Source organism: Pipistrellus kuhlii, unplaced genomic scaffold, assembly GCF_014108245.1.
Source record: "Pipistrellus kuhlii isolate mPipKuh1 unplaced genomic scaffold, mPipKuh1.p scaffold_m20_p_1, whole genome shotgun sequence".
Lineage (NCBI taxonomy): Eukaryota > Metazoa > Chordata > Mammalia > Chiroptera > Vespertilionidae > Pipistrellus > Pipistrellus kuhlii.
Genome location: NW_023425404.1, coordinates 61,215,806 through 61,239,968, shown reverse-complemented (window position 1 = coordinate 61,239,968; position 24,163 = coordinate 61,215,806). Strand labels below are relative to the sequence as shown.

Genomic DNA, 24,163 nt, shown 5'->3' with positions numbered 1-24,163 from the left:
GAGGGCAGTTGTGGGCAGTTGGGGGAGACCAGGCCAGTAAGGGAGGGCAGTTGGGGGGAACCAGGCTTGCAGGGGAGGGCAGTTGTGGGTGATCAGACCAGCAGGGAAGGCAGTTAGGGGTGACCAGGCCACCAGAAGAGGGCAGTTTGGGAGACCAGGTCAGCAGTTGGGAGGGACCAGGACTCTAGGGGAAGGCAGTTGGGGGGGAGGGGCCAGGCCTGAAGTGGAGAGGAAGGGAGAGGGATAGAGAGAAACACTTATGAGCAAGAAACATTGAGGTGTGTGTGTGTGTGGGGATCAGGCCTACAGGAAAGGACAGTTGGGGAGGGCAGTTGGGGGTTAACCAGACTGGCAGGGGAGGGTGATTAGGGGTAATCAGGCCAGCCGAGGAGCAGTTAGGCATTGATCAGGCTGGCAGGGGTGTGGTTAGGGGTGATCAGGCTGGCAGGCAGATGGGGTTAGGGGCAATCAGGCAGAAGCAGGCGAGTGGTTGGGAGCCAGCAGCCCTGGATTTTGAGAGTGATGTGCAACTCCCAAATGGGCCTAAACAGGCAGTTGGACATCCCTCAACGGGTTCCAGATTGAAGAGGGTGCAGGCTGGGCTGAGGGATAAATACCCGCCCCCTGCATGCACCAATTTCATCTACTGGGCCTCTAGTAAATATATATTATTTTAAGAAAAATGCTGTAATAAATTAGTGGTTATCAAGGCTTATACGCAAAATAATTATGAATTTTCACATAGTTAGAAAATTAGGAAAATTAGTTGACAATATAGATATCAGAAGAGAGTAAGATGACCCCCTAATTTTACAGTTAAAACATAGGTTTAGGCCTATATTCACTGTATAAGACTACCCCCCACTTCAAAGAAAAGACTTACTTTGGCGTCAAGATCTGCAGGTAATTTTTGTGCAATTTTGGTCTTTTGTCCCCGATTTTTCGTTGAATTTTTTCGTTTCAAAAGTCATCTTATACGCCAGAAAATACAGTATGTCTTTTGAACCAAAAGTATTTATAACAACTTAATAAATAGTACAAGTACTATTTTATTAAACAAATAGTGTAAGGTAGAAAAATAAAAATAGATTATAATTCTATCTATAATTTCATTATATAACCTTTGTAGACTTAATTGCTAAATTAGCATTTATCAGGTTAAATAAAACAATCCATAATAACTATAATTTTTTGGAGGATTTTTTTATTGAGATATAATTTATGTACAGTGAGTACACATTACAAGTACAGCTCAATGAGTTTTCAAAAAGTAAACATATCCAGCCTAAGGAAGAACCAAGTCCAGCTTACCTTTTACTCTTTCCCAGACAGTACTCCCCAACGTGATTTTTACCTCTGTCACCACAAGTTACTTTTTAATTATGTTTATTTTATTTTTAGTTATTTAAAACTGTTTGGTTTAGGAGTCTTTTAAAAAAAAAGTTCTATTTGGAAATTCTCATTTGAGCTTAAAGGGATAATTTTAACAAATTAAAAATTTTGTGATGACAATGTCTTCAAAACCATAATATCCATATAGAACATCATCAATAAAGAATATATGAAGAGTTGTGAAAAAAGAAGAAAGTAAAGAGAAAAATCAGCTACCCCCACATATCCTTACCTCAGTTGAAAATCTGCTTAAAATGATAAATGTGTAGTACAGTGACTGACTATAGAAGGTATAGATTTTACACTTAGCCATTTGACCACAATGTATATTTCATTCAACCCTCTGTGGTGTATTTAGTGCATTTTTACTTTCAAGACTTAACTTATTGGCCCCACGCCCTGCTTGAGTTGTTCAACAGTCTTTTCTCCTTTCTCTTGACCATCCCTTCCCTACCTTCTCTCCTCATGGTCTCATACCACCCAGCCCATCTAACAGGACTTTGCCTGCAGACTCGCCTTCTAGCCGACTCCTGTCTCATTTTAAAATCTCACTGCAATCCTACTCGGTAGGTGGCATTACTCCCATTTTGCTATGTGGAAACACAGCTGCGGAGAGGGTCGGGTTGGCTTGAGGTCATGTAGCCATGAACGGCTGAACCCACATTTACACCCAGTTCCATCTGGCTCCAAGGCTTCCTCTAACTCTGGTAAGAGGTAAAGGAGCACTCTACTTGTGAGGAGGCTCAGGCAGAGAGTCGACCCCAGCTGGGGCGGGAAGGTCTCACACTCAGCTGGGTGCGGAAGCAGGGTGGGCAGGGCAGGTAAAGGCACGGTGCCATTGGTCTGGCCTTGAGCTAAAAGAAGAGAAGGGGCTGCAGGCAATGTGGGAGAGACCATCAGGACCAGGCAACATAAAGCCTTAGCTTCTCCAGCTCCACTCACAGGAGGGAGAAACGATGTCTGCAGCCCCGGGGGGGGGGGGGAGGGGGGGGCAAGGAGGTGGCATTTCCATATCTCAACCTCAATGGCCTGGGCTGACTGCCAGAGTGAGAGCCAGGGAAGCACCGAGGCAGGAGAGATGATTATCAGGAGGAAGGAAGCTCTGGCAGCTCCCACCACCCTGTTTGTGATAAGTAGGCTCTGGGCCACGGAAGTCCCTTGAGGTCAAGGGAAATGTGACCCAGAGCAGGGGGGTGAAGCTGGGGCACTCCCTCACCTTCACCTTCAGGAAGAGGGGGTCTAGCCAGAGACAGCCCAGGAACAGGCTGGAAAAGCTATGGGCTGGAGAAGGGGCAGGACAATAGGAGAGGCAGAAAGAATGAGTGAAGATCCCTGGAGTACCTCACAAACAGTCTCTTGGCTAGAGGGGTGGTGACCTTTAACGTGGTCAACACAGAGTGATTGGCTCTCCGGAGCTCTCAGGGTACATTTCTTCATGGGTGAACTCTTACCTAGTTCCCTGGTCGCTGCCAAGGTCTCCTTTGTGTGCCCAGGGGAAAAGTAGAAAGTGCACTGTACATAGAGGAGGCAGCTTAAGTTCAAGTCCAGGTGCTGCTACTAACCAATTTCACAAGCTCTTTAATTAACCAAGCTTTCTGAAATCTCAATTTACTCATCCCTACAGAAAGCAAATCATCAAGTCTATGTCACAAGGGACTCGTGTGGCTGCTCCATGAAGAACATGAAATACTGTGACATTTGTCTGCCCAGAGGCCACCTCACTGCCACAGCAGAGCTGGGGGAGTCTTCTATTAGGAACCGGAACAGCTCTGTCCATAAATCCCACCCCCCTGTTGTGTCCATTTCCTCCTCTTTTCATGTTGCCACGATAGACGGGGCAGAGAAATGCACAGGCCCAGGCCAGGGAACTCCACCCCTCAGCTTGCTCAGCTCCTCTCCTGGGATAAGTTTCTGGGGAAACCAACAAAAAGATAGAAAACCGTCTCTTCTAGAGTTTAGCCGACCAGAAAAGCCTGAGCTAGGAAAGGCCCCAAGAAACGAAAGGAAGAGAACCTTCCTGGGCAGAGGAGCAGCAGCACAGAGGCCCAGAGAGGACAGGTAACCCAGGGCGAGACGGGCTGGAAAGCTAAACGACTTTGTCCAAGTGCACGGGAACCAGGTGGAATTGTTTTGCGTCCCCTTTCTGGGGAGGGTTACAGGCTATGATGTAAGAAGCATGCGTTGCGTTCTCTTTGTAATTGCAGTTTGGGTACTTCCCCGAGGTGAGCTCACAGCTGGTCAGGGACACAGGCCCCTTGCTCTGGTGGCAGTTGTTCTGGCCGTTCTTGCAGGCTATGTTGGGGCTCTGGCAGGTGGCGGCCACGCTGGAGAAGGATTCGTGCAGGAAGGTGTTGAGGGGTTTGCAGTGCTTTGTGTGCTTGTTGATGTTGCCCATCGCCCCTTTGCATGCCTTGGGGCTGGGTTGAACGTGCTGAGTTTGAAACCACTGAGCTGAGGTCATGCCTTTGGGCTTGGCGCTGATGGGGACCTCGGCCACCCACAGGCCCAGCAGCAGAAGTAGCACCAGAGGGCAGAATCTTGCTCCGGCAGGGGCCATGTCTCTTGGGGGTGGGGGGGGAAAATAGTCAGAATAGAGGTCTAGGTCCCTGAGAGCAGAGAGCAGGCAGGGTCTAGTTGAGGCATGAGCCTCCTTCTAGCTAATCACCATTTTCCTTTCCTTTCTCACCCCAAGTCTCATCCCTTCCTCCCCCTCTTCTGCCACACCTACCGTGACCCTAGCCCCTAACCCTATGCCCCATCTCCCTCACCTTGTACCCTATCTTCCTTCTTTATGCCCCTCTTGTTTCCCACTTTGTTCTGTCTTCTCTCTCAAGTCCCATCTTGTTTGTACCTACCCCTTTCTCTGTGCCTCAGACTCTCTATGACCCCGCCCCCATCCCTCTGAATCCTCATTTTGTGCCTCCACCCCAGCATCACTATATCTTTCCCCTCTGTGTGTCCCCTCCGCCCCCTCCACATGGAGTCCCTCCTCTGTCCATCTTGTTGCTCGCCCCATGTACTCGCATCTTGTCAGAACCCATTCATTCTCTATTCAATCTCCTCACCTCTTCACGGGGTCCTTGTGCTGCTGCTGCTGGGCCACTCTTGCTCAGTGAGGATGCGCGTGTCACGGCTGGGCCTCAGCTCTCTGAGGGCTCTTCTCAGGCCTGGCTCCTTAAAAGCGGGCCTAGGCTACACTGCGTCAGTTTGGGGGCGGGCTGGGGAGCAGTCATGGGTCAGGAAATGAATCAGGTGCGCGCCTCTCTGCTTACATATCCCAAATAAGCTGATAGCTATGGAGCTAATGTACCTGCCTAAACTTGTTTGGCAGTGAGGAAGCTTGAATCTTCACACTCCAAGACTAGATTTGGCCTCTGGCCACGTGGTTTTGATGACTCTAATAAAGCACTGGACGCAGGTGTCAACTTAAAATGAATTTCAGCGAGAGCTGTTATTTATCTCTTCATTTATATACACCTCTGGTTCAGGATTCTGGGAACCACCAGTCACTGTGGTGATAAGAATTGCTTCTTCTCTGACCTGAGCTACAGATAGACTAGCCTAGGAAGTTGCTTTGTATGGTTTCCTGTCATCAGGATTTGCTGCTTATTTTTTCAGAGGAGATAGAGAAGACAGAGAAGTAGACAAATGATCACAGTCACCATGCCCGGCACCATTCCAATCCAGTTATTTCACGGTGACTTATTCCTCTGGCTCTCTCACCTCCAGATGCTGAGCAAGGCCACCTGGATCTACCTGAAAAAGGCACCCAACCCCTCTTACCCTTCACTCTTCCTCTCCCTACTTTATCGAACTTAAATATTGTCCAAATTTGAACATGCTGTTGGCAGGGGTGCCTTGGGCCTTCCTTTGCCTGGTGGCAGTGACATCTGTGTAGAAAACGATGCTGCTCTGGGGGCTCCAGTGAACCTGGCATGGGGCACTCAGAGGACTGGGACACCAAGGCAGGGAAGCATACCTCTATGAGTTTGGGAAGGCCTGGAAAACGAAGATGAATAGTATTTTTGTTCTCAGGATTCTCCTGCATTGTAGGTGATCTCAGAAGACTGAGTTCATGCTCATTCATGTAGTCAAGAAATTTTTACTGAGCCCTTGCTATGTGCGAAAGTGCAGAATATCAGTGAACAAAACAAAGGAAAAAAAAAAGAGACAAAAATCCCTATCTTTGTGGAGCTTACATTTCATTGAGGGAAAGACAGTAGTTATAGATATCCTTTGCTGAAAGTGATAGTTGCTATGGAAAAAAAAAGTAGAACAGGATGGAAGTTGGTAGGCAGCAATTTTTATATTAGGTCATTGCAGTAGGTGACTCTGGGACAAAGACTGGAAGGGGAGTGAGTTTGTACTGGCCTCGGAAAAGGCTCCAGTAGGGAGAATAGCACTGTAGAGGCCCCAGCACAGACAGACATGCCTGGGTGCTGGAGGACAGCCAGGGCCCAGTGTGGCTGAGCAGGGACCAGAGGCAAGCCTCGGAGATCCTTAGGACTGAGGTTCTGCTCTGTGCACCCTCAGGAGCCCTGGGAGGGTTCTCGGCAGAGGAGTAAAAGGCCCATCTGTTTAAAGATCCCCTGGCTGTTGTGTGGATTGCAACCAGGAAGATTTGGATGTTTGTTTTGAGGCTAGGGCTGTGGTCGGCAAACTGCGGCTCCTGAGCCACAGGCGGCTCTTTGGCCTTTTGAGTGGGGCTCTTCCACAAAATACTGCCTGGGCGAGTCTATTTTGAAGAAGTGGCGTTAGAAGAAGTTTAAATTTAAAAAATGTTGGCTCTCAAAAGAAATTTCAATCATTGTACTGTTGATATTTGGCTCTGTGGACTAATGAGTTTGCTGATCACTGGGCTACGGGGACGTCATTTTAGTAGATAGCTCTGTTGTGGGTCCTCATGAAGGATCTTTGGAAGAGAATGTGGTGCTAGAGATGGGAAACACCACCAGATGGAAACAGAGAGCCAGGAGCAAATTCATGCAGGCTCTGGCTCCTCTGGCTCACCTTCAGTGAGGCCTTGGCTCTGGGCAGTCACTGCTTTGTTAAGGGGCCTGAATCTCTGCAGTTTGAACTTCTAGATAAGAATTATGCCCCTGCTGCTGTAGAAATGCAAATATGTGGAGATACTGTCCATGGTTTAAAGCAGATTGTGGACAGAATGCAGATCAGCACAGGCCAGGCCAGCCCTGCCTAGCTGGAGGCTGGAGTTACAGGAGCGGATGGGAAGCCAAGAGCTCATTTAAATTCCTAGCCCGGACTCCTCACTTCTCATCCTTCTAGAGTGAGATGTTTCCCAACCACGACTTGCACTGCCCTGTGCTCTTGTGTTTTCCTGTCGTTATAATTATCCTAGTTTGCTTAACTCCTTTATCCTGGGTTCTCCAGAAGGCTGCCTTGGTGCTATGTGAAGGTACACACACACACACACACACACACACACACACACACACACACACACACCTCTATTCTCTGAGGTCAAAGGGAAAAGAAAGGTTTAGGTTTGCATACAAAATCTGGGGAGCTGAACTTACCACCTGCACGATTCAAGCTAAAAACCCCTTTCTTTGCCTCTATTATTTGGATAAGGCAGGCGACTTTATTTATTTGCCTTAACTATTCAGCTTCCAAGAGCTGCTTCACTTTGCACTTGGTAAGATAATTTTGCCCTTTTTCCTTCACTACACGTATGGGGCAGGAGGAAAAGAGGGAGGAAGGGGGAGACAAGGTTAGGTTAGGGAGAACAAAAGGAGTTAGGCATCAGGCTCAAGGCTGGTCAGGGAGTTTGGCAAGGGAGTTTGAAGGGAGGAGAGAAAATTTAGAGAAGGGAGAACGGAAGCCAAAATGGTGGGAGAGAAGATGGGAGGGGAGAAAGCCCCGCACACAAGCAGCCTTTATCCAGGGATATGAGGTAGCTAGTTAGCTAGTTACCCCAGCCTCCTTCTCATTTGATCACCCTAATCACTGTTCTTGGCCCAAGTTCTCCAGTGGCCACTGGTGTGTGTGTGTGTGTGTGTGTGTGTGTGTGTGTGTGTGTGTGTGTGTTTAAAGCCATTGGGGCAGGTATTGTGCAAACCCCAGCAGTGCCAGGTGGACTTCTGCCTGTCTTCCCCACAGGACAACAGCTGCTGCTTCCTCTGGCCTGCGCTGAGAGGGAGGAGGTGGAGGGTTGTGGGAGGGCAGGGCTGGGCCTGGAAAGGTGCCCGCCCTTCAGAGCCCAGCTTGCCTCTCTTCCGGAGTTCCACACAGCCTCTGGATACTGATGGAAAGCCCATGAGAGTTTCCCTCCAAGCAGGAGCAGATCAGAGTTCTGTTATCCTAGTTCTGTTGCTCCTGGGGTAAATGAAGGTAATGAGCTCATTTGTATAGGCAGGGAAAATGAAACAAGCAGCAAGTTGGGGTCAGATGTGGAGCTTGCTTTGGGTCTTTGAATTCTCATGACCTTTCCTGAAACAGCTGTGGGTCGAGAAGAGGCAGTACTGACAGAAGGTTGGAATCCTTGGCTCCCAGACCAGTGTGTTTAGTCAAGCCAGAACGTAGGAGAGGGGAACTGACATGGGCTTGAGACCTCCCTTATGAGAGGCATTGTCAGCTCCCCATTTACCTACAGAATAAAATATAAGTTCCTTAGCCTGATAGTCAAGGTCTGCCACATTTGGCAAACCTGTTTTTTCCAATTTTATCTCTGACTTTTCTTCCATCGAGTACCTCAACCCTAGCTAAGCTGGTTTCCTCTTCTCCCCTCTGCTCTCCTCTCTTTTCCTCTCCTTCTTCTCCCCCGCCCCCCTCTCAACTCTTAACAGTTCCTTGAGACCCATCCCAAGGTTTCAGGATGACCCTTTCTGCCCAAAATTGCTCCTAATTCTCCCAATTTAAAGGGATCTTTCTCACCTTTAAATTCTTACCTCTAAATTTCTACATTACTGTCTTTAAAAGGCATTTTCTGCTTTGAATCATTGGGTTTTTTTTCCACATGGATTTATTATTTTCCTCCAATTTAGGCTGTCAGTTCCCAGAAGACAAGGGCCATCTGTTACATTTTTTTTTTCTTTTTTAAATTATTTTAGAGAGAGGAAGGGAAGAAGAAAAGGAGAAAGGGGGGAGGGGGAAGGGAAGGAGAGAGATAGATAGAGAGAGAGAAAGAAAGGGAGGGAGGGAGAGAGAGATTGTTGCTTCTTGCATGAAACCTGATCAGGGACTGAACCCACAACCCAGATATGTGCCTTGATGGTATATGGGATGATGCCCCAATCAACAGAGCCACACCGGCCAGGGCTGTTACACCTCTGATAAGACACAGTATAATGCCTTTAAGATAAATGACCCAAACTGATTCAGCTTCTGAGTTGGAAAGCATCCATTCTGCCCCTGAATGGTCCCAGTCCCAGATGAGATCATGACCAATAATTAGTGCCAGTGAGCAGACTGAAGAACTGACAATGCAGGTATTACCACTGAGATTGAGGTGAAGCCATGGCAAGAAGTTGAGATGGTTGAAGCCATCCTTTCGGTTCAAGGACAACCCAGGAACTGTCCATAACACAGTATGCTGTTTGAGTAATTTGAGTTGAGCAGGGCAAAAAGTGATCCCACTGACACTAAGGTGAACTCACTCTGGGAAAAGTTTTGGATGTTCTCTTTAATTCTAGGAAATCACCCCTGTGCCTCCTGCTCTAACCAGTTGTTCTAGAAATGCTTACCCTTGGGGAGAAGTGGAGGAAGAAAATGTATAGATGACTACATGCATAAGGTCACCTTTATATGAAAAATAATTAAAAATTGTTTCAATGGTGAACTGTCAATATTCCTTTTGCTGGTAGAAGAACCAGTACCATTACAAGCAAAATCTAACAAACATATTTCTAAGTCCTGGATAGTTACCAACTCTTTTTAATATATACTAATAAGGTATAATAAATAAGTTTGCACTTGTTAGGAAATCCGATTCTCTAACTGAACCAAATTTCTCAATCTCAGCACTATTTACATTCTAGTTTGGATAATTCTCCATTATGGGATCTGTCTTTGAATCCATCTTGTGCAATGTTGAATGTGTGATAGCATCCCTGGCTTCTACCCACTAGATGCCAATAGCACTTCCTAGTTGTGACAACCAAAAATGTCTCCAGACATGTCAAAATTGTCCCCAGTTGAGAACTACTGAATTAGACTTACAATCTTGAGTCAGCTGCTGTCCCTCTCTGAAACATAGTTTTTTTCATTTCTAGGATAATTCTTGTGTATGTAAAGTCTAGTGTAATAGGATAACAATTCCATTTCATGCTTAGGGAGCAGATGAAACTATGGCAAGAATGTCAGAATGGAAAAAGCAATCCTATGGGGATCAATACTCTAGGATAGGATTTTAAAGACCAGACCATTTGAAAATCAAAGGCCAACTGCACACTCAGTACTTTTCCTGGCCCTGTGGCTCATGCCTTTGTAACATATGCTCATTTGTGTGTCTTTTCTATTGAGATGTAAATTTAATCTGACTGGAACTATCTTCCAAAATGATATTTTAAATAATTATTTAAAAATATTTTAGAGTAATCAACTTGGGACATGACTAATGATAGAAAGTTTTGTAAAGATGAATTTTAAGTGTTAGATGGGATTCTAGATTGTCAGAGTGGGGATGGGGACAGGTCACTTGGCTTTTTTGGGGAATGAAAAAGACTTTTCAGATAATCAGTGAACTAAGGAAAAAGGTGGAATGGGACCTAGGAGACCATCCCCAGTTATCCATGTAATGAGAAGAGGCACTTTCTATTCTTATAGCCTCATGAGGTAAGAAGGTATTAATCCCATCCTATATAATAAAGAGATAATATGCAAATTGGCCCTCATGCCCTTGCACAAGATGGCCATCCCCATGTGGTCAAAGATGGCCACCACAAGATGGCTGGCAGGAGAGGATAGTTGTGGGTAATCAGGCCAGCAGGGAAGGGCAGTTGTGGGGAACAGGCCTGCAGGAGAGGGCAGTTAAAGGTGACCAGGCTGGCAGGGGAGGGCAGTTGGGGGCAACCAGACCTGCAGGGGAGGGCAGTTGGGGTTACCAGGCTGGCAAAGGAGGCTGTTGGTGGAAATCAGGCCAGCAGGGGAGCAGTTAGGCTGGCAGGGGAGTGGTTGGGGGTGATCAGGCTGGGGGGCAGGCGAGTGGTTGGGAGCCAGGAGTTCCAGATTGTGAGAGGGATCCCAGATTGGAAAGCATGCAGGCTGGGCTGAGGGATACCACCTCCCACTTATTTTCAATGAATTTCATGCTCTGGGCCTCTAGTTTTATAGAAGAGGAAACAGAAACTCAGTAGGTTATCCAATATCAAGTCCTGAACTCTTTTTAAAAAATATATATTTTATTGATTTTTTACAGAAGGGAAAGGAGAGGGACAGAGAGTTAGAAACATCCATGAGAGAGAGACATTGATCAGCTGCCTCCTGTACACCTCTCACCAGGGACGTGCCTGCAACCACGGTACATGCCCCTGACTGGAATCGAACCTGGGACCCTTCAGTCCACAGGCCGACACTCTATCTACTGAGCCAAACTGGTCTTGGCAAGTCCTGAACTCTTTCCTCTACAATGTGTTATTCTATCTTATAAGTATGTGTGCAGAGGGGAGTGGTGGTGGATGGGTAGCGAATGAAGGAAGAGGAAGACCAAGAGACGTGAAAGTTCCTTTCCTCTTAGGAAAGAGGGAAGCGGTGGCATGCTTTGAGGTGGGGACCACATAATATGGTCATCTTCCTCAAAACAAAGACTTGAATCAGCTAGGCTCCAGTACCTCCATGCATTGGCTCCCACTCAGTGTTGGCTTATAGACCAGCCTGAAGGACATAAATGAGCCACTTGGCTGTGTCAGCTTTCCCCTCATTTACTTGGCTCTGCACAATTCCCTAGAGAGGTCTTCCAAGTAGAAGCTTCTTATATAGGGTCTCTGCTGAGTCTTCATATGCGCTAGCTCAGTGGAATTGATAAGAGACAGGAGTGGGAGGAGGAGATGACATGGACAAGGAAATGGAGGTGGGGGGGCACTGTGGGAGAAGCAGCAGGCATGGAGGAGCAGCTGGAGGCATGGCAAGGGCCAGATCATGGAAAATCTTACATCCTATGAGGGGTAGAGCCTTATTGGAGTTGGAGTGTGTGTGGTGTCCAGGAGAGGGGAGAGACCAAGCAAGGGAAGAAATAGGAATGGAAGGGATGGTAAGATATGTACACATATAATACCTTAATAATAATAATAATAATAATAATAATAACAACAACAACAATAATAAAGGAATAGAAGGGATGGGTTTAGGAAAAGTTTAGAAAAGAGTTTCAGGGCTACCTGACCGATGGACTTCTGCTCATTTTGAGCACTCCACACGTGCCAGGCACTGGACTAAAAGCTCTTGATATACACCTTAATGAATGAATTCTAATAGTGCTATAAGGAATAAAATATTATCCTGATTAACAGATGAGGAAACTGAAGTTTACGGTACTTTAGTAAACTTAGATTGACGGTGCACAGCCTGTAAACAGCAGAGCAGGATTCAATTTCTGGTCTGTTTTACTCGAAAACCTTGCTCCTGACCACCATGTAGATACTGCCTCCCTACACGTGGAGTAAAGGGAGGAAGATAACTCAGATTTCTTGTATAGGTAACTGAGGAAGCTAAAATAGACGTTGCAGGAAGAGAAGCAATTTGTGGAAAGGATGCGTTCAGTTTTGGGCTTTAGTCTATGCTGTCAGAAAGAGCAAGTTAGGGGGACTATGAATGAGTACATCTCTCTGTACCCCTTCCTGAACTACACATTTACTTGGCTCTGCACAATTCCCTAGAGAGGTCTTCCAAGTAGAAGCTTCTTCTATAGGGTCTCTGGGCTGAGTCTTCATATGCACTAGCTCAGTAGAATTGATAGAGACAGGAGTGGGAGGAGGAGATGACATGGACAAGAAAATGGAGGTGGGGAGCACTCAGAGTTCTGCTGTCTGACTCCCTACTCCTGCTTTCCAGGGTGACTGTGGTCTTCTAAGAGGAAGCCCACACCTTGGATCACATTCTACAGGGAGATTGGCAAAGGGCCTGTGGACATCAAGGACTATGGCTGGCAGGCTTGTTGCTTCTGATAAAGGGGCAGGTGTTAATAAAGAGCCCAGCCCTTTCCCAGCATGACAGACAATAGCAAGAATCTGATTCGGTGGGCTCGTGTGGGCCACACCCCCTCAATCCAAACCACGCCCTCTACCCAATGGACAATATGGAGGCTTGGGGGGGGGGGGGGTGTCTTAGAGCAAAAATTTCCAGGTATGCCCTAACTCCAAAAGGGCCTGAGGTTATAGGCGACAGAATAGCATGACTGTATCACTATGATTGTTGTGCCGTTGGTGATAGGGACTGTGGGAGGTCCACAAAGACATCTTGGATTATCAGTGCATCATCACTCTGGTGGGAGGCTCTTGCATGTGCATGGGCTCCTATGAGTGGGTTGAAAGAGTGGCAGACGCTCTGTTCTCTAAGGGCTGGGAATAAACATCACTTTGTTCCTCAGAAACAGGACAGTACTTTTCTTCTCACCTATCCGAAAAAACAGGGCCTATCAACATCAAAGAAAGCCCAAGAACCTTAAGCACTTCTGGCAAGGAGGTTGGAACTAAATGTTCTTATGACATCAGCAGATTGTAATGTCTCTTTCTTCCCACCCACCCAATCCCCATAGCACAGGGGCTCCTCCAAGTCAGGGGACATTCCCTCCTCCCAGTCGAGCCTTTATCTAGAAATCATTCCAGCCTCTTCTCACCTTTGGGCTGTCTTTGGCCTCAGGCATAAAGAAACCTTGCCTGTTGCCCTGCTCATCTTCCAGATCCTGTGGGTCCTCCACAGCAATCAGAGAATCTATTCTCTCTATTGCCTCTGCTTTTTTTTTTTTTTTTTTTTTTTTTTTTTTTTTTTTTTTTTTCCCCCAGAAGGGTTCACTGGGGCCAGGGATAATTAAGAATTGCTCACCCAAGGACCAGTTGGACTTCTTATTCTGTAAGTATTACAGCTCATGACTAGATGAGGCTGAGAGCAAGAGAAGGGTGGAATGGCTGAAGGTGGTTGACCAGCTTGGTCACATTGGGTGTTTCCTCTCTTATGGACATGAGTCTAGGGCTGGATGATCTCTGAGGTACAGTCCAGCTCTTAGGTTTAGAGGAAGGCACACAAGGAAGGCTGGGTACATGCTGGAGGCTCCAGGAAGGGGCAGATAGCCACTCCAGGCCCACTTCTGTTTCCAACCATCTTAACTCTACCAGCAGGAAGAATGGCACCAGCTGTGGCCTGGCTCCTGTTCCTCCAGCTTGTTCTAGGACCAACTCTGGTCATGGACATCAATGTAGAGGATGCCATCAAGAACTTTCAAAGCATGCACATCGACTATCCCAAGGTTAACTACCCAGAGGGTTTCCAGGGATACTGTAACGGTCTCATGGCCTATGTGAGGGGCATGCAACAAAGCTGGTATTGCCCACGGAGGCATTATGTGGTACATGCTCCCTTGGCAGAGATTCAGAAGTCCTGCAAGTACTGTGAGAGCTTCTGTGAGAATTACAATGAATACTGTACACTCTCCGAGGAGACCTTGCCCCTCACAATCTGCTCTCTGGAGATCAAACAGCCACCCACCAGCTGCCGTTACAATAGCACCCTAGCCAACCAAAGGCTCTACCTGCTCTGTTCCCAAAAGTATGATGCTAAACCAATAGGTATCATTGGCCTTTTCTAGGGAAGGGAGGCTTTCACTGTGAACCCCCCCCGCTAGTGCCACCACGACCAGCGTGTCCCCCTTTCCAAAATCTGATTCCTTTCCCCTGACTTTGAAAGTAGGCAGGGTTCTCTCTAAAAAGACCAGGGAGGTAGGAAAAATGTTCAGAGCTTCAGTCACTACGCAAAATCATACTGTCTTCTAGGCTCTTTCCAGCTTGTTTACTTCTCCTCTCCCCATCATCCGTCCTCTCCCACAGACAGTTTTACCCACCCAAGAAGCCAAGTGTGTCCAGTTGGCAGTGCCTGTCCATCCACTGGGCCAGATACTGAATCCTGGATGGAGGCCCAGAGCCAGCTCGCACCATGGCAACAGGCACCAGCTCAATGCTTCGACTCCCTATCCCCACCACCCTTCTCTTTTCAGTCTTCCCCATTTCCCTATGACTCTCTCCACTCATCCACCTGATGGAAATCTCTAGCTTTAGGGACCTCCCTGAGACCTTTAGGTTCATTTTAGCCTCATGTCCCCAGAATCTCCTCTCAGTTTCCTGCTGCTCCTCTCCATGAAATCATTTTCTTCACGTAACCTGTTCTTTCCTCTCTCCTTCTACCATGGAGCCCAGTGTCTTTCCCCTACACTCCCTGCCTCCTTTAGTCACCTTGTCTTCTCCAACTTCTTTTCCACAATTCTCACCTTGGCTCACTGAAGTTTAAAGTTATTTTCTCTGGCTTATTCCCCTCACCCCCCACCCCCCGCCCTAAGATACTTCCATCCTGTTCCCAAAGCTGCTCCTGATGTTCTCTAGACTCTAGGATCTGCTGCTGACAACATAGGTGAGGTGAGCCTAGAGGTAGTTACAGAAGGTTTCAAAACTACATATGAGTTGTGTAAGCTAGATCAGCCGGTAAAGGGTACATGGGACCTCTTTGTACTACTTTTGCATCTTCCTGTGAATCTATATTCATTTTAAAATAAAAAAGATAAAAAACACATCTGACTCAGTTCTGATTCCATTCCTTTTCCCTTAGTGCATTAGAACTATCACTCTGGCCATCTTCCTGGTGACTGTTAGCTGTCAGTAGGATCTTCTGTTCCAGGTGAAGCATGATGGAGGTATGAGGGATAAAACTAACTTCCCGCTGAGTAATGAAAATGGATTCTCCCTTTCCCTAGCTCTGGAATAAATTCATAGTAGCAGTCAGACTAAGTAGATCCTGGCCCACCCTAGCTGGCATCTATTTCTCCCCACAATGAAATGTGGATTGCAGCAGATCAGGAAGGTGGAGGGAAAGAGGTCTGGTTGGTGACATCTGGGTCATTCTACTTCAAATGAGGAAGTTCTATTCCCCTTTGGCAGGTAAAGGAGGGTGAATGCCAGTGGTGTGTGAATGCAAGTAACGAATACTTTGCCTCCACATCTGGTTCATATCTTATCTTCGAATATACTCCTCAGACCTCATCTTAGAAGCAGTTGTTGAGGAGAATGCTATCTCTGGCTCAGGGCATCAAGCTAAGTAGGGAAAAAGGTGGAGATCTGGAAACCCTGACTCCTTGGACATCTCTCTCTCTCTCTCTCTCTCTCTCTCTCTCTCTCTCTCTCTCTCTCTCGCCTCACCCTTCCCTTCCCTGGCTGAAGACAGCGTTTATTAGTTGCTGCACACACAGATATTTATTGTTTCTTGAGCTCCCCAGTATTAACGATGTTGAATCAAGGGCTGGCAGGCTAAGATGAGGCTACTCCCTACTTACTGTCCATCTTCTTATCATAGGTGCCAGCACCCTTGTAGCCACTCACATAGCCTGAGTTTTCGCTCATCTCTTCCCGTCCTGCTATGCCTTTGCCCTTGCCACTCTCATCAAAGCGCTCCTTGTGGCTGCCAGTGTACTTGCTGGTGTCCGTCAGCCGGCTCACTCCGCCCACGGTTGTTGCTTTCTGTAAGCCAGAGGATAAGTCTGATCCCTCTCCTTTTCCCTCCACAGTTACACCCCTTCTCTTAAGGTGGTCTTTGATTCCTCTAGGGCTCAGAGCTCTTGTTCTACCCATGGCATGGTGCTGCTTTTTCAGGGCCCAGATGTGGCTGTGGGCAAGAACTATGGCAAGAGCCATCCACAGGTGTATGGGAGTGAATGGTCTGTGTGTGGATTTTTCTGCTTCCAGAGGAGTTATTATTATTTCTAAAAATATTTTAACTAGATCTTTTAGAGTGAGAGAAAAGGCAAGAGATAGAGAGAAACACAGATTGTCTGCCTCCTGCATGCCCCCTACCAGGGACTGGGCCTACAACCCGGGCATGTGCCCTGAATGGGAATCAATCAACCTACCTCTTGGTTCATGGATTAGTGCTGAGCCACACTAGCCAGGTGAGGAGTTATTTTTTAAATTATTATTATTTCTAATTCTCACCCAAGGATTTTTTGTTTGTTTAGAGAGAGAGAGAAGGGAGAGAGAAACATTAATGTGTGAAACATCAATTGGTTGCCTCCCATATGCACTCCAATGGCGGATAGAACCTGAAATCTGATATGTGCCCTAACCCACAATCAAACATGCAACCATTTGATGTATGGGATGACACTCCAACCAACTGAGCCACCTGGCAGGCCATGGGAGTTATTTTGATGAGGCTATAGCCATAAGACTTCAACTCCAGACCCAGTATGCAAGGTTCCTCGTACTGCATAGGTCCTATTTGAAATCTAGAGTAGAAAGAGCTTTCAGTAGAGAGGGGACAAACATGGAAGAGAGAGTGGTGAGAGGCAGAAAGCCAGAGACTAGACCTTATATAAGAGCAGGAAGAAGAGTGGGGATCAGATAACAAGTCCTCTGCAGTGTCTTTCAGGCCCTAGTTGCCTTGTTCATATACTGGACACTTGAGAATGAGTCTAAATTTTGCTGTTAAAATAGCTGTGGGCCTTAGCTTGTTGGGCTCAGTGGACAGAGCATTGGTTGGAGGATTGAAGAGTCTCAGGTTCTATTCTGGTCAAGGGCACATACCTCAGTTGCAGGCTCAAACCCTGGCATGCATATGGAAGACAACTAGTCGATGTGTTTCCCTCTCTGTCCCTCCCCCTCACACTCACGCTCTCTAAAAAAAATCAATGGAAAGATATCCTCAGGTGAGGATGAATAAAATAAAATAAAATAAAATAAAATAAAATAACTGTGGACCTTGGGCAAGTCACGTCCCTCCTCTGGGCCACAGTTTCTTCATCTCTAAATGATCTCTGAAGTCCATTCCAGTACCAACAGTGCCCCCAGAGGCTTTCTGCCCTGACTCCCTACAATACCCCTATTGGCAGACATTAGGGTCATCAGAGGATGGGAGAGGAGCAGAGTAGCAAGGAAGTAAGGTCAAGTATTAGGGATGAAGAATATCACTCACAGTGACACCAGAGGTAGCTGGATCCTTGCCTTCCATGAGTTTGTAAATGTTCTCCAGGTTTTCGTCTGGGTTCTTCTCCTTGAACCGCTTCTGGCCCAGTTCCTTCATTGCTTCCTGGAACTGTAGAAATGTGATGGTTCGGGCAACCTTGTCCCTGGTCAGTAAGAAAGAAATCCAGGAACTCTGGAACATGAACTCATCACCTGCCAAGGTCCAACCCTCTCCTTACTCAGACTTGGTCACTGAATGTCTTGAAGACAGAGAATAAATAGTGCCAAGTAACCAGTAGGTGCTCAGTTACCCATTACAAATCTTCTATCACATAAACCCTCCCATTCTCACTATCTTGTTTGTTCTGCTCACGACCCCTACTCCCATCTTTGGTCACTTACTTGACTTTGCTGAACACGATGTCCACATCAGTGGAAGTGACCAACTTGCCGTCCATGATGCCACAGTCTTTGCACAGCTTGGAGAAGTTTTTGTTGTTAATTTCAGCGCCACTGCTTGATGATTCTCCGAAGACAGCAAACTTATGGAATGTTTTTTCAGCTTCTGATGCCATGATCAATTGGAGGTGAGGGAGGACACTTGGGGGAGAGATTGAGGGGAGGGTGTGGAAGGGGGGAAAGGAGGACTGGGAAGTAAGAAGGATTGGGGTTAAATCTGAATCAGCAACAGGAACAAACCCCCTCTTCCATGTTTCTCTCCCCCCTCTTCCCACCTACAATTCCTAGCACTAGGAATACTACTATGCATTCTACATCCTGAGCAATCATTGCCTCCACCCACATTACCCCTTTTGGTACCTAAGTGCTCCCAGATGGTGTCTGGCCCTTCCCAACCTTTTTATGTAAGTGTGTGCATATGTGGGAGGCAGCTGGGGCGGGGGACTATATGGCAGTGGGGAGACAGAATAAGAGAGGGAGGCTTCTATGACCTCAGTGGTTTTTATGACCTCTAGCCCCAGCTACAGTGCTAGTCTTTGGGGGAGGGGTCTTTTGGTTTCCCTTCCTTGCATGTTGCATTGAACAAACTGTCAAACTTCTGATCTCTCCAGAGGATCAAACTTCCCTCATTATTTCAGTCGAGCTTAACCCAACCCTTTGGTCCTGATCAAATCACTTTATGCTCTGCCCCTCATCAAAGGCTGAAGAGAGCCCAGGGAAGGGGTTAATAAAAACGGGTGGCTTCAGTCAAATATTACTTTTTTCCTAGTCTCCAGGCCCAAGGCCAACATGGAGAACCTCATTGGCTTTAGCAGAACAAGCTCAATAGGGACTTTAAATGGTGTTCTTGTCAGGCTGACCATAGAAATTGTCTTAGAGTGTAAGAGTGAAATAGGTCAGAGTGAAGCAGGGTGAAATAGGTCAGAGTGAGGGTGAATCTCAGGCTGTGAAAATATTTCAGGTAAGGATATTCCTCATGGATTCCTCTTTGGCCTGTTCTCTGGCCAGAAGCCATATAGATGGATGAACAGCAGGCATCCTAAAATAGAGGATGACTTCTTTCCCCTTCCTGTCTAATAAGTCACTAATTCTGATGTATTGTTTCCTTGTCTCACATATCCATTCATTTCTTTTCCATTCCTATTACTTCCACACTTCTTGAAGTCTTGTCATCTCATATCTAGTTGATTACCCTAGCTTCTGCTTTAAATACACACACACACACACACACACACACACACACACACACTAGAGGCCCGATGCATGAAATTTGTGCACTTAGAAGGCAGGGAGTTCTCTCAGCCTGACCTGTGCCCTCTCACAGCTTAGAGCTCTCAGGGGATGCCAACTGCCAGTTTAGGCCCACTCCCTGCAGGGCCTAAGCTGGCAGTCAGACATCCTAAGTGCTGCTGCAGAGGCGGGAGAGGCTCCTGCCACCATTGCTGTGCTCACCAGCTGTAAGCCTATCTTAGGGCTTCTGGATGAGCAGTGCTCACCCTGTGGGAGTGCACTGACCACCAGGGGCAGCTCCTGTGTCAGTGCACATCATAGTGACTGGGACTGGTTGTTCCACCATTTGGTCAATTTGTATATTAGCCTTTTATTATATAGGAGTATACTAGAGGCCCAGTGCATGACATTCGTGTACTAGGCAGAGGGGCAATGTCCCTTAGTTCGCCCTGCTCCCTCTCACAGTCCGGGACCCCTCGGGGGGATATCCACCTGCCTTAGTGATGCCAGGGAGGCAGGAGAGGCTCTCTCCACCACCACCACTGTGCTCCCCAGCTATGAGCCCAGCTTCTTGCTGAGCTGTGCTCCTTCTGTGGGAGTGCACTGACCACCAGGGGGAAGCTCCTGCATTGAGCCTCTGTTCCCTGGTTGTCAGTGCATGTCATAGCAATCAGTTATTAGCCTTTTATTATATAGGATATATAATAGGCTATATAGATGGTGGACAAATGGTGGTAATGCAGATCCGACCCTCTCTGGTTTGGTCCTGGGCAACCTGCATTGATGCACAGCTGTTGCCTGCTAGTATGGCAAATGAATCATTCTGAAGTGAGTTTTATTATATAGGATATATAATAAAAGGAGAGGGAGAGGGAGACATAGAAACATCAATGATGAGAGAGAATTATTGATTGGCTGCCTCCTGCATGGCCCCCATTGGGGATGAGCCCACAACCTGGGCATGTGTCCTGACCTGGAATCAAACCATGACTTCATGGTTCATAGGTCAAAGCATTCAGCTGCTGAGCCATGCTGGTCGGGCTACCCTGGCTTCTAAATGATCACTTTCCCAAGTTGAATGCTTTACCCCTATCCACCTTATAATCAATATCCTTATCACCCCCCATCATGTTTTCACAAAAGTATTTTTTATTCATTACTCCTGTTCAAGAATACTCTATGGATCTTCAATGCCACAATTTTTTTTGCCTGTCATTCAAGAACATTCACATTTGGCCCCAATGTATCTTATCAAACATCACCCACCTCTCATCATTATTCTTCATCTGAGGCTATAATGGCCTAATCACTATGTGCTTGAGGGGGGTACCTCATAGTGGAAAGAGCATAGCCTTAGAATGGAATCAATTGGGGTGGAAATTTGAGTCCTAGATATATCATTCACTAGCTGGTTGGCCTTGGGCAAGTCAGTAAACATCTCTGAGCTTCAGTTTCCTCATCTGCACAATGAGGATAATAATACCCTATCATGTAGGGGAATAATAGTAAGAAGAACTTTGCCCAAGTAGTGATTATTCCATTCTTCAAAATAACTTGTGTATTTTACCCTCAAAATTTTCCTCATGCTCTTTCTTCCTGGATAAAATGCCCCTCTTTCCTACCCAAACACTCCATGATTGCATTCCTTATATGGTGCTTCACCCTAGGAAGCAAACCCTTTTCCTCTCCCATATCATACTAAAACAATGTTTCCTAGCCTGGTGGGCTGCAGCCGTCTAGGGTGAGAATTTCTGAATTATTGCAAGGGTCTCTGGAAACTATATGTACACAGAAGACATATTGTCAACTGAATAAATAATATTCATGTAGGTATCTATAAATCAATCAAATGGCCAAAGAGCAAACGACCATCAAGATGACCATGCTATGTTCAGCCATGAAGACAGAAGAGAAACAGTCCAGAGATGGAAGACACTGACAACACCTTGCCATACTAGCAGGCAACAGCTGTGCATCAATGCAGGTTGCCCAGGACCAAACCAGAGAGGGTCGGATCTGCATTACCACCATTTGTCCACCATCTAGAACTGAAAAATCATAGCTGATATGTACACATAAGGAACTGTTTGACATTGAAATTGGGTCTCAAAAGAACTGTTGGCCCAGAAAGAAACTCACTTCAGAATGATTCATTTGCCTTTCAGCATAATCATTATTGCTTGTCTCATTTTCAGTTCTTATAAGTACATTTCTAGTAGGACATGATCTCACTCATCTAGGGGAAATGATGAACAACATAGTCTGATGAACAAGAACAGACTCAGAGACAAGGAGGTCCAACAAGATCAGACTGTTGGACCTCAGAGGGAGGGTAGGGGAGAGTGGGGAAAAAGGGGAGATCAACCAAAGGATGTAGGTGCATAAATATGAGCCTAACGAGTGGTCAAGGACAACAGGGGGGTGAGAGCATGCATGGGGAGGGGTGGGGTATGGGAATGGGGGGATGAGGACAAATATGTGATACCTTAATCAATAAAGAAATTTTAAAAAAAATGACCACGCTACGACATGCACTGGTGCCAGGCCAGCCAAGGCGAGTGCAATGCGATTGGTTGGGGGGGTCCTGCCATTGCCCCACAATCACCCTGCAGAGGAAGGCCCAGGCCACTGACCTAAGGCACTGTGGCGGGTGGGTGGGGCCTACCTCTTTGGGGCGATGGACGGTGGGGCTCCTGGACAAGGGGGTGCAGGCTAGGCTGATGGAGCCTCCTGCCGTAGTGCACAAATTTTGTGCACGGGGGCTCTGGTCTATAATGATAAAAGGATAACATACTAATTAGACCATATGTCCTTCCGGACATCATTCCAAACATCCTTCTTGATGAAGCTGGAGCCAGAGGAAAGCCAGCCTGGGTCCTAGGTGGCTGAGGGTGGCCCAATGGAAGCCAGCCCAGATCCCCGGGGCCTGTGGGTGGCTGGAGGAGGGAAGCAGCCTGGGTTTGGGGTGCCTGCTGGCAGCCAGAGGAGGGAGGCACAGGTCCCGGTGCTGGAGGGAAGCTGGTGCAAGCAACTGGGGGAAGAAAGACCTACTCCTGCATGAATTTTCACGCATCGGGCCTCTAGTCTATATAATAAAAGCCCAGCAACCCTTATGGTACAAGGACCAGAATGACCAGTCGCTCTGATGCGCCAGTTGCTATGATGTGCCAGCTGCAGGGGCCACCACCAGTGTTGCTGCTGAACCCAAGGGCCCTGGGGCCAGTTGTGTGGCTGCCATCAAGGTGCCGGTAAAGAAGAACATAAAGGTGGGCAGCGTGAGTGTGCAGCTTGAGATGAAAGCTCTGTGGGATGAATTCAAAAAGCTGGGCACAGAGATGATTATTACCAAGGCTGGCAGGTCAGGGTGCCCCTCTCCTCGCTGCGACCCGCCCCACATGGTGCCAGTCTTGGGCAGCGGGCTTTGGCCTGATCTACGAGAGCAAGTTTAAGAAGTGGGGTGGGGGCGTGGCCTGGCCACCTGCAGGTCCTTCTCGTCCAGGGCCAGCTCCTTTGCTTTCTGAGTCCCGGCTCTAGCAACAGCTGCCTGGCATGCCAGGCTGGAGGGTACTGCTTGAGAGGCTAGGAAGGCAACGGAGAGAAACCTTACCAGCAGCCTAGGACCCGGCACTGCCAGAAACGGACTGGCTCAGAGCACACCGAGCGTGGGGGGAAGGCAGTTGCCAGCTCCTGGTGGATTCCACCTCAAAGGAAACTCGGTCTTTGGTTCCTTAGTACAGTCTATCCCAGCTAAAGAGGAGAAGCTGGGCACATTTTAGGGGGGAACTAAGACTCTCAGTGTGTTCTGTTCTGTGGAGATTGCTACCCAGTTGTCTTAGGCCTAAATTCCAGGTGATTGTGGGGCTTAGCTCTGCCACTAGGGGCCCAAATCTTCCAATTGGCCTGTATTTATTGTAAGGGCCCAAAGAGAAGGGGAACAAGTTTTTTGATGCAATGGATTTGACCAACAGTCAAAGGCGAGTGCCAGGCTGTGTTTAATGTGCACCAGCTCTGAGTCCACCTGGCTAACGGGAGCTCAGAACCTGTTTGCAGAGCATTCTGGTGGTTTCTGTTCCCTTGCTGAGGCCATCAAGGGTGTGGTGCCAGCCAGCCAACCTCCCATGACCCCTCCCTCTGGCTGGCCTGGCCTGATGGTCCAATCAGGGCGGGCCAGCCAGATCCCACCTGTGCACGAATTTGTGCACCGGGCCTCTAGTCCTATATAATAAAAGGTTAATATGCAAATTATCCCCTCAACTGGGAGTTCAACTAGGAGTTCGACCAGGGCGTGGGGCCAGCCCACCAACCAGCTGCTGCCCCTAACCCCTGGCCAGCTCGCCCCATCAGTCCACCCTAAATTTGTGCACCGGGCCTCTAGTTACTATATTAAAAGATGTTGTGATTATTAGAATACTGTACAAAATTACTTGAATTTTTCCTGAATTCATGGTTTCTTTTCATCAGGGATACTACAACTATCATGTGGGAATGGAAATCTCTGATCTCCCACTTGAGAAGGGTGAGAAACTACTGCCATAGGATTTATTGTTTAAATAATTAATTTTACATATATTTTAAACTTTTTCTATTAAAATATTTTATTGATTTCAGAGAGGGAGAGAGAGAGAGGTAGAAACATCAACGATGAAAGAGAACCAATGATTGGCTGCCTCCTGCATGCCCCCCACTGAAGGTTGAACCCACAACCCAGGCATACCGAACCTTTGGTTCATAGGTCGATGCTCAACCACCGAGCCATGCCAGCCGGGCAAACTTTTTCTATCTTTCTCTCTCAACTATTTCAGTATAAGCTTCTAGAGAGGGTATGACTAGACTTCACATTTCTTTGCATTCCATCCTTCCAGTGGCTTGCACATAGTAGGTACTTAAAACTGTCACTTTGTTGAAGGTACAGTTTGAAGCTGGTTCTGGCCCAAGAGAAGGAAGTTACACCAGGGCCAGGCTGGGAACTG

The 24,163-nt window shown here is 47.2% G+C and overlaps 3 protein-coding genes and 1 long non-coding RNA gene across 4 annotated transcripts; 1 reads left to right on the top strand and 3 right to left on the bottom strand.

Annotated features, from left to right (window-relative positions):
- Window positions 1–3,144: 3,144 nt before the first annotated feature.
- RNASE7 (ribonuclease A family member 7) lies at window positions 3,145–4,783 on the bottom strand. Its single transcript, XM_036447849.2, has 2 exons — window positions 4,458–4,783; window positions 3,145–3,998 (listed from the first exon to the last, which is right to left on the bottom strand). Exon 2 carries the CDS (start codon window positions 3,947–3,949, stop codon window positions 3,479–3,481), a length of 471 nt encoding a protein of 156 aa, XP_036303742.1. The 5' UTR covers window positions 3,950–3,998; window positions 4,458–4,783; the 3' UTR covers window positions 3,145–3,478.
- Window positions 4,784–13,162: 8,379 nt separating this feature from the next.
- On the top strand, window positions 13,163–15,079 carry RNASE13 (ribonuclease A family member 13 (inactive)). The gene is made up of 2 exons (XM_036447815.2): window positions 13,163–13,416; window positions 13,680–15,079. Exon 2 carries the CDS (start codon window positions 13,688–13,690, stop codon window positions 14,147–14,149), a length of 462 nt encoding a protein of 153 aa, XP_036303708.1. The 5' UTR covers window positions 13,163–13,416; window positions 13,680–13,687; the 3' UTR covers window positions 14,150–15,079.
- Window positions 15,080–15,789: 710 nt separating this feature from the next.
- Window positions 15,790–18,923, bottom strand: TPPP2 (tubulin polymerization promoting protein family member 2). The gene is made up of 3 exons (XM_036447801.2): window positions 17,907–18,923; window positions 17,515–17,668; window positions 15,790–16,064 (listed from the first exon to the last, which is right to left on the bottom strand). Exons 1-3 carry the CDS (start codon window positions 18,077–18,079, stop codon window positions 15,873–15,875), a joined length of 519 nt encoding a protein of 172 aa, XP_036303694.1. The 5' UTR covers window positions 18,080–18,923; the 3' UTR covers window positions 15,790–15,872.
- Window positions 18,924–19,064: 141 nt separating this feature from the next.
- LOC118724509 lies at window positions 19,065–21,037 on the bottom strand. Its single transcript, XR_004989613.2, has 2 exons — window positions 20,761–21,037; window positions 19,065–19,160 (listed from the first exon to the last, which is right to left on the bottom strand). It is a non-coding gene; the product is annotated as an uncharacterized LOC118724509 (long non-coding RNA).
- Window positions 21,038–24,163: the final 3,126 nt, after the last annotated feature.

Excerpts from the sequence above, each read along its gene's own strand:
- TPPP2 (XM_036447801.2), bottom strand. The coding sequence starts at position 18,079 with ATGGCATCAGAAGCTGAAAAAACATTCCATAAGTTTGCTGTCTTCGGA. Across the intron at positions 17,669-17,906 it reads ATCGTGTTCAGCAAAGTCAA|GGACAAGGTTGCCCGAACCA; the intron begins GTAAGTGACCAA and ends CTTACTGACCAG. Across the intron at positions 16,065-17,514 it reads CAGCTACCTCTGGTGTCACT|AAAGCAACAACCGTGGGCGG; the intron begins GTGAGTGATATT and ends TCTGGCTTACAG.
- RNASE13 (XM_036447815.2), top strand. The coding sequence starts at position 13,688 with ATGGCACCAGCTGTGGCCTGGCTCCTGTTCCTCCAGCTTGTTCTAGGA.
- RNASE7 (XM_036447849.2), bottom strand. The coding sequence starts at position 3,949 with ATGGCCCCTGCCGGAGCAAGATTCTGCCCTCTGGTGCTACTTCTGCTG.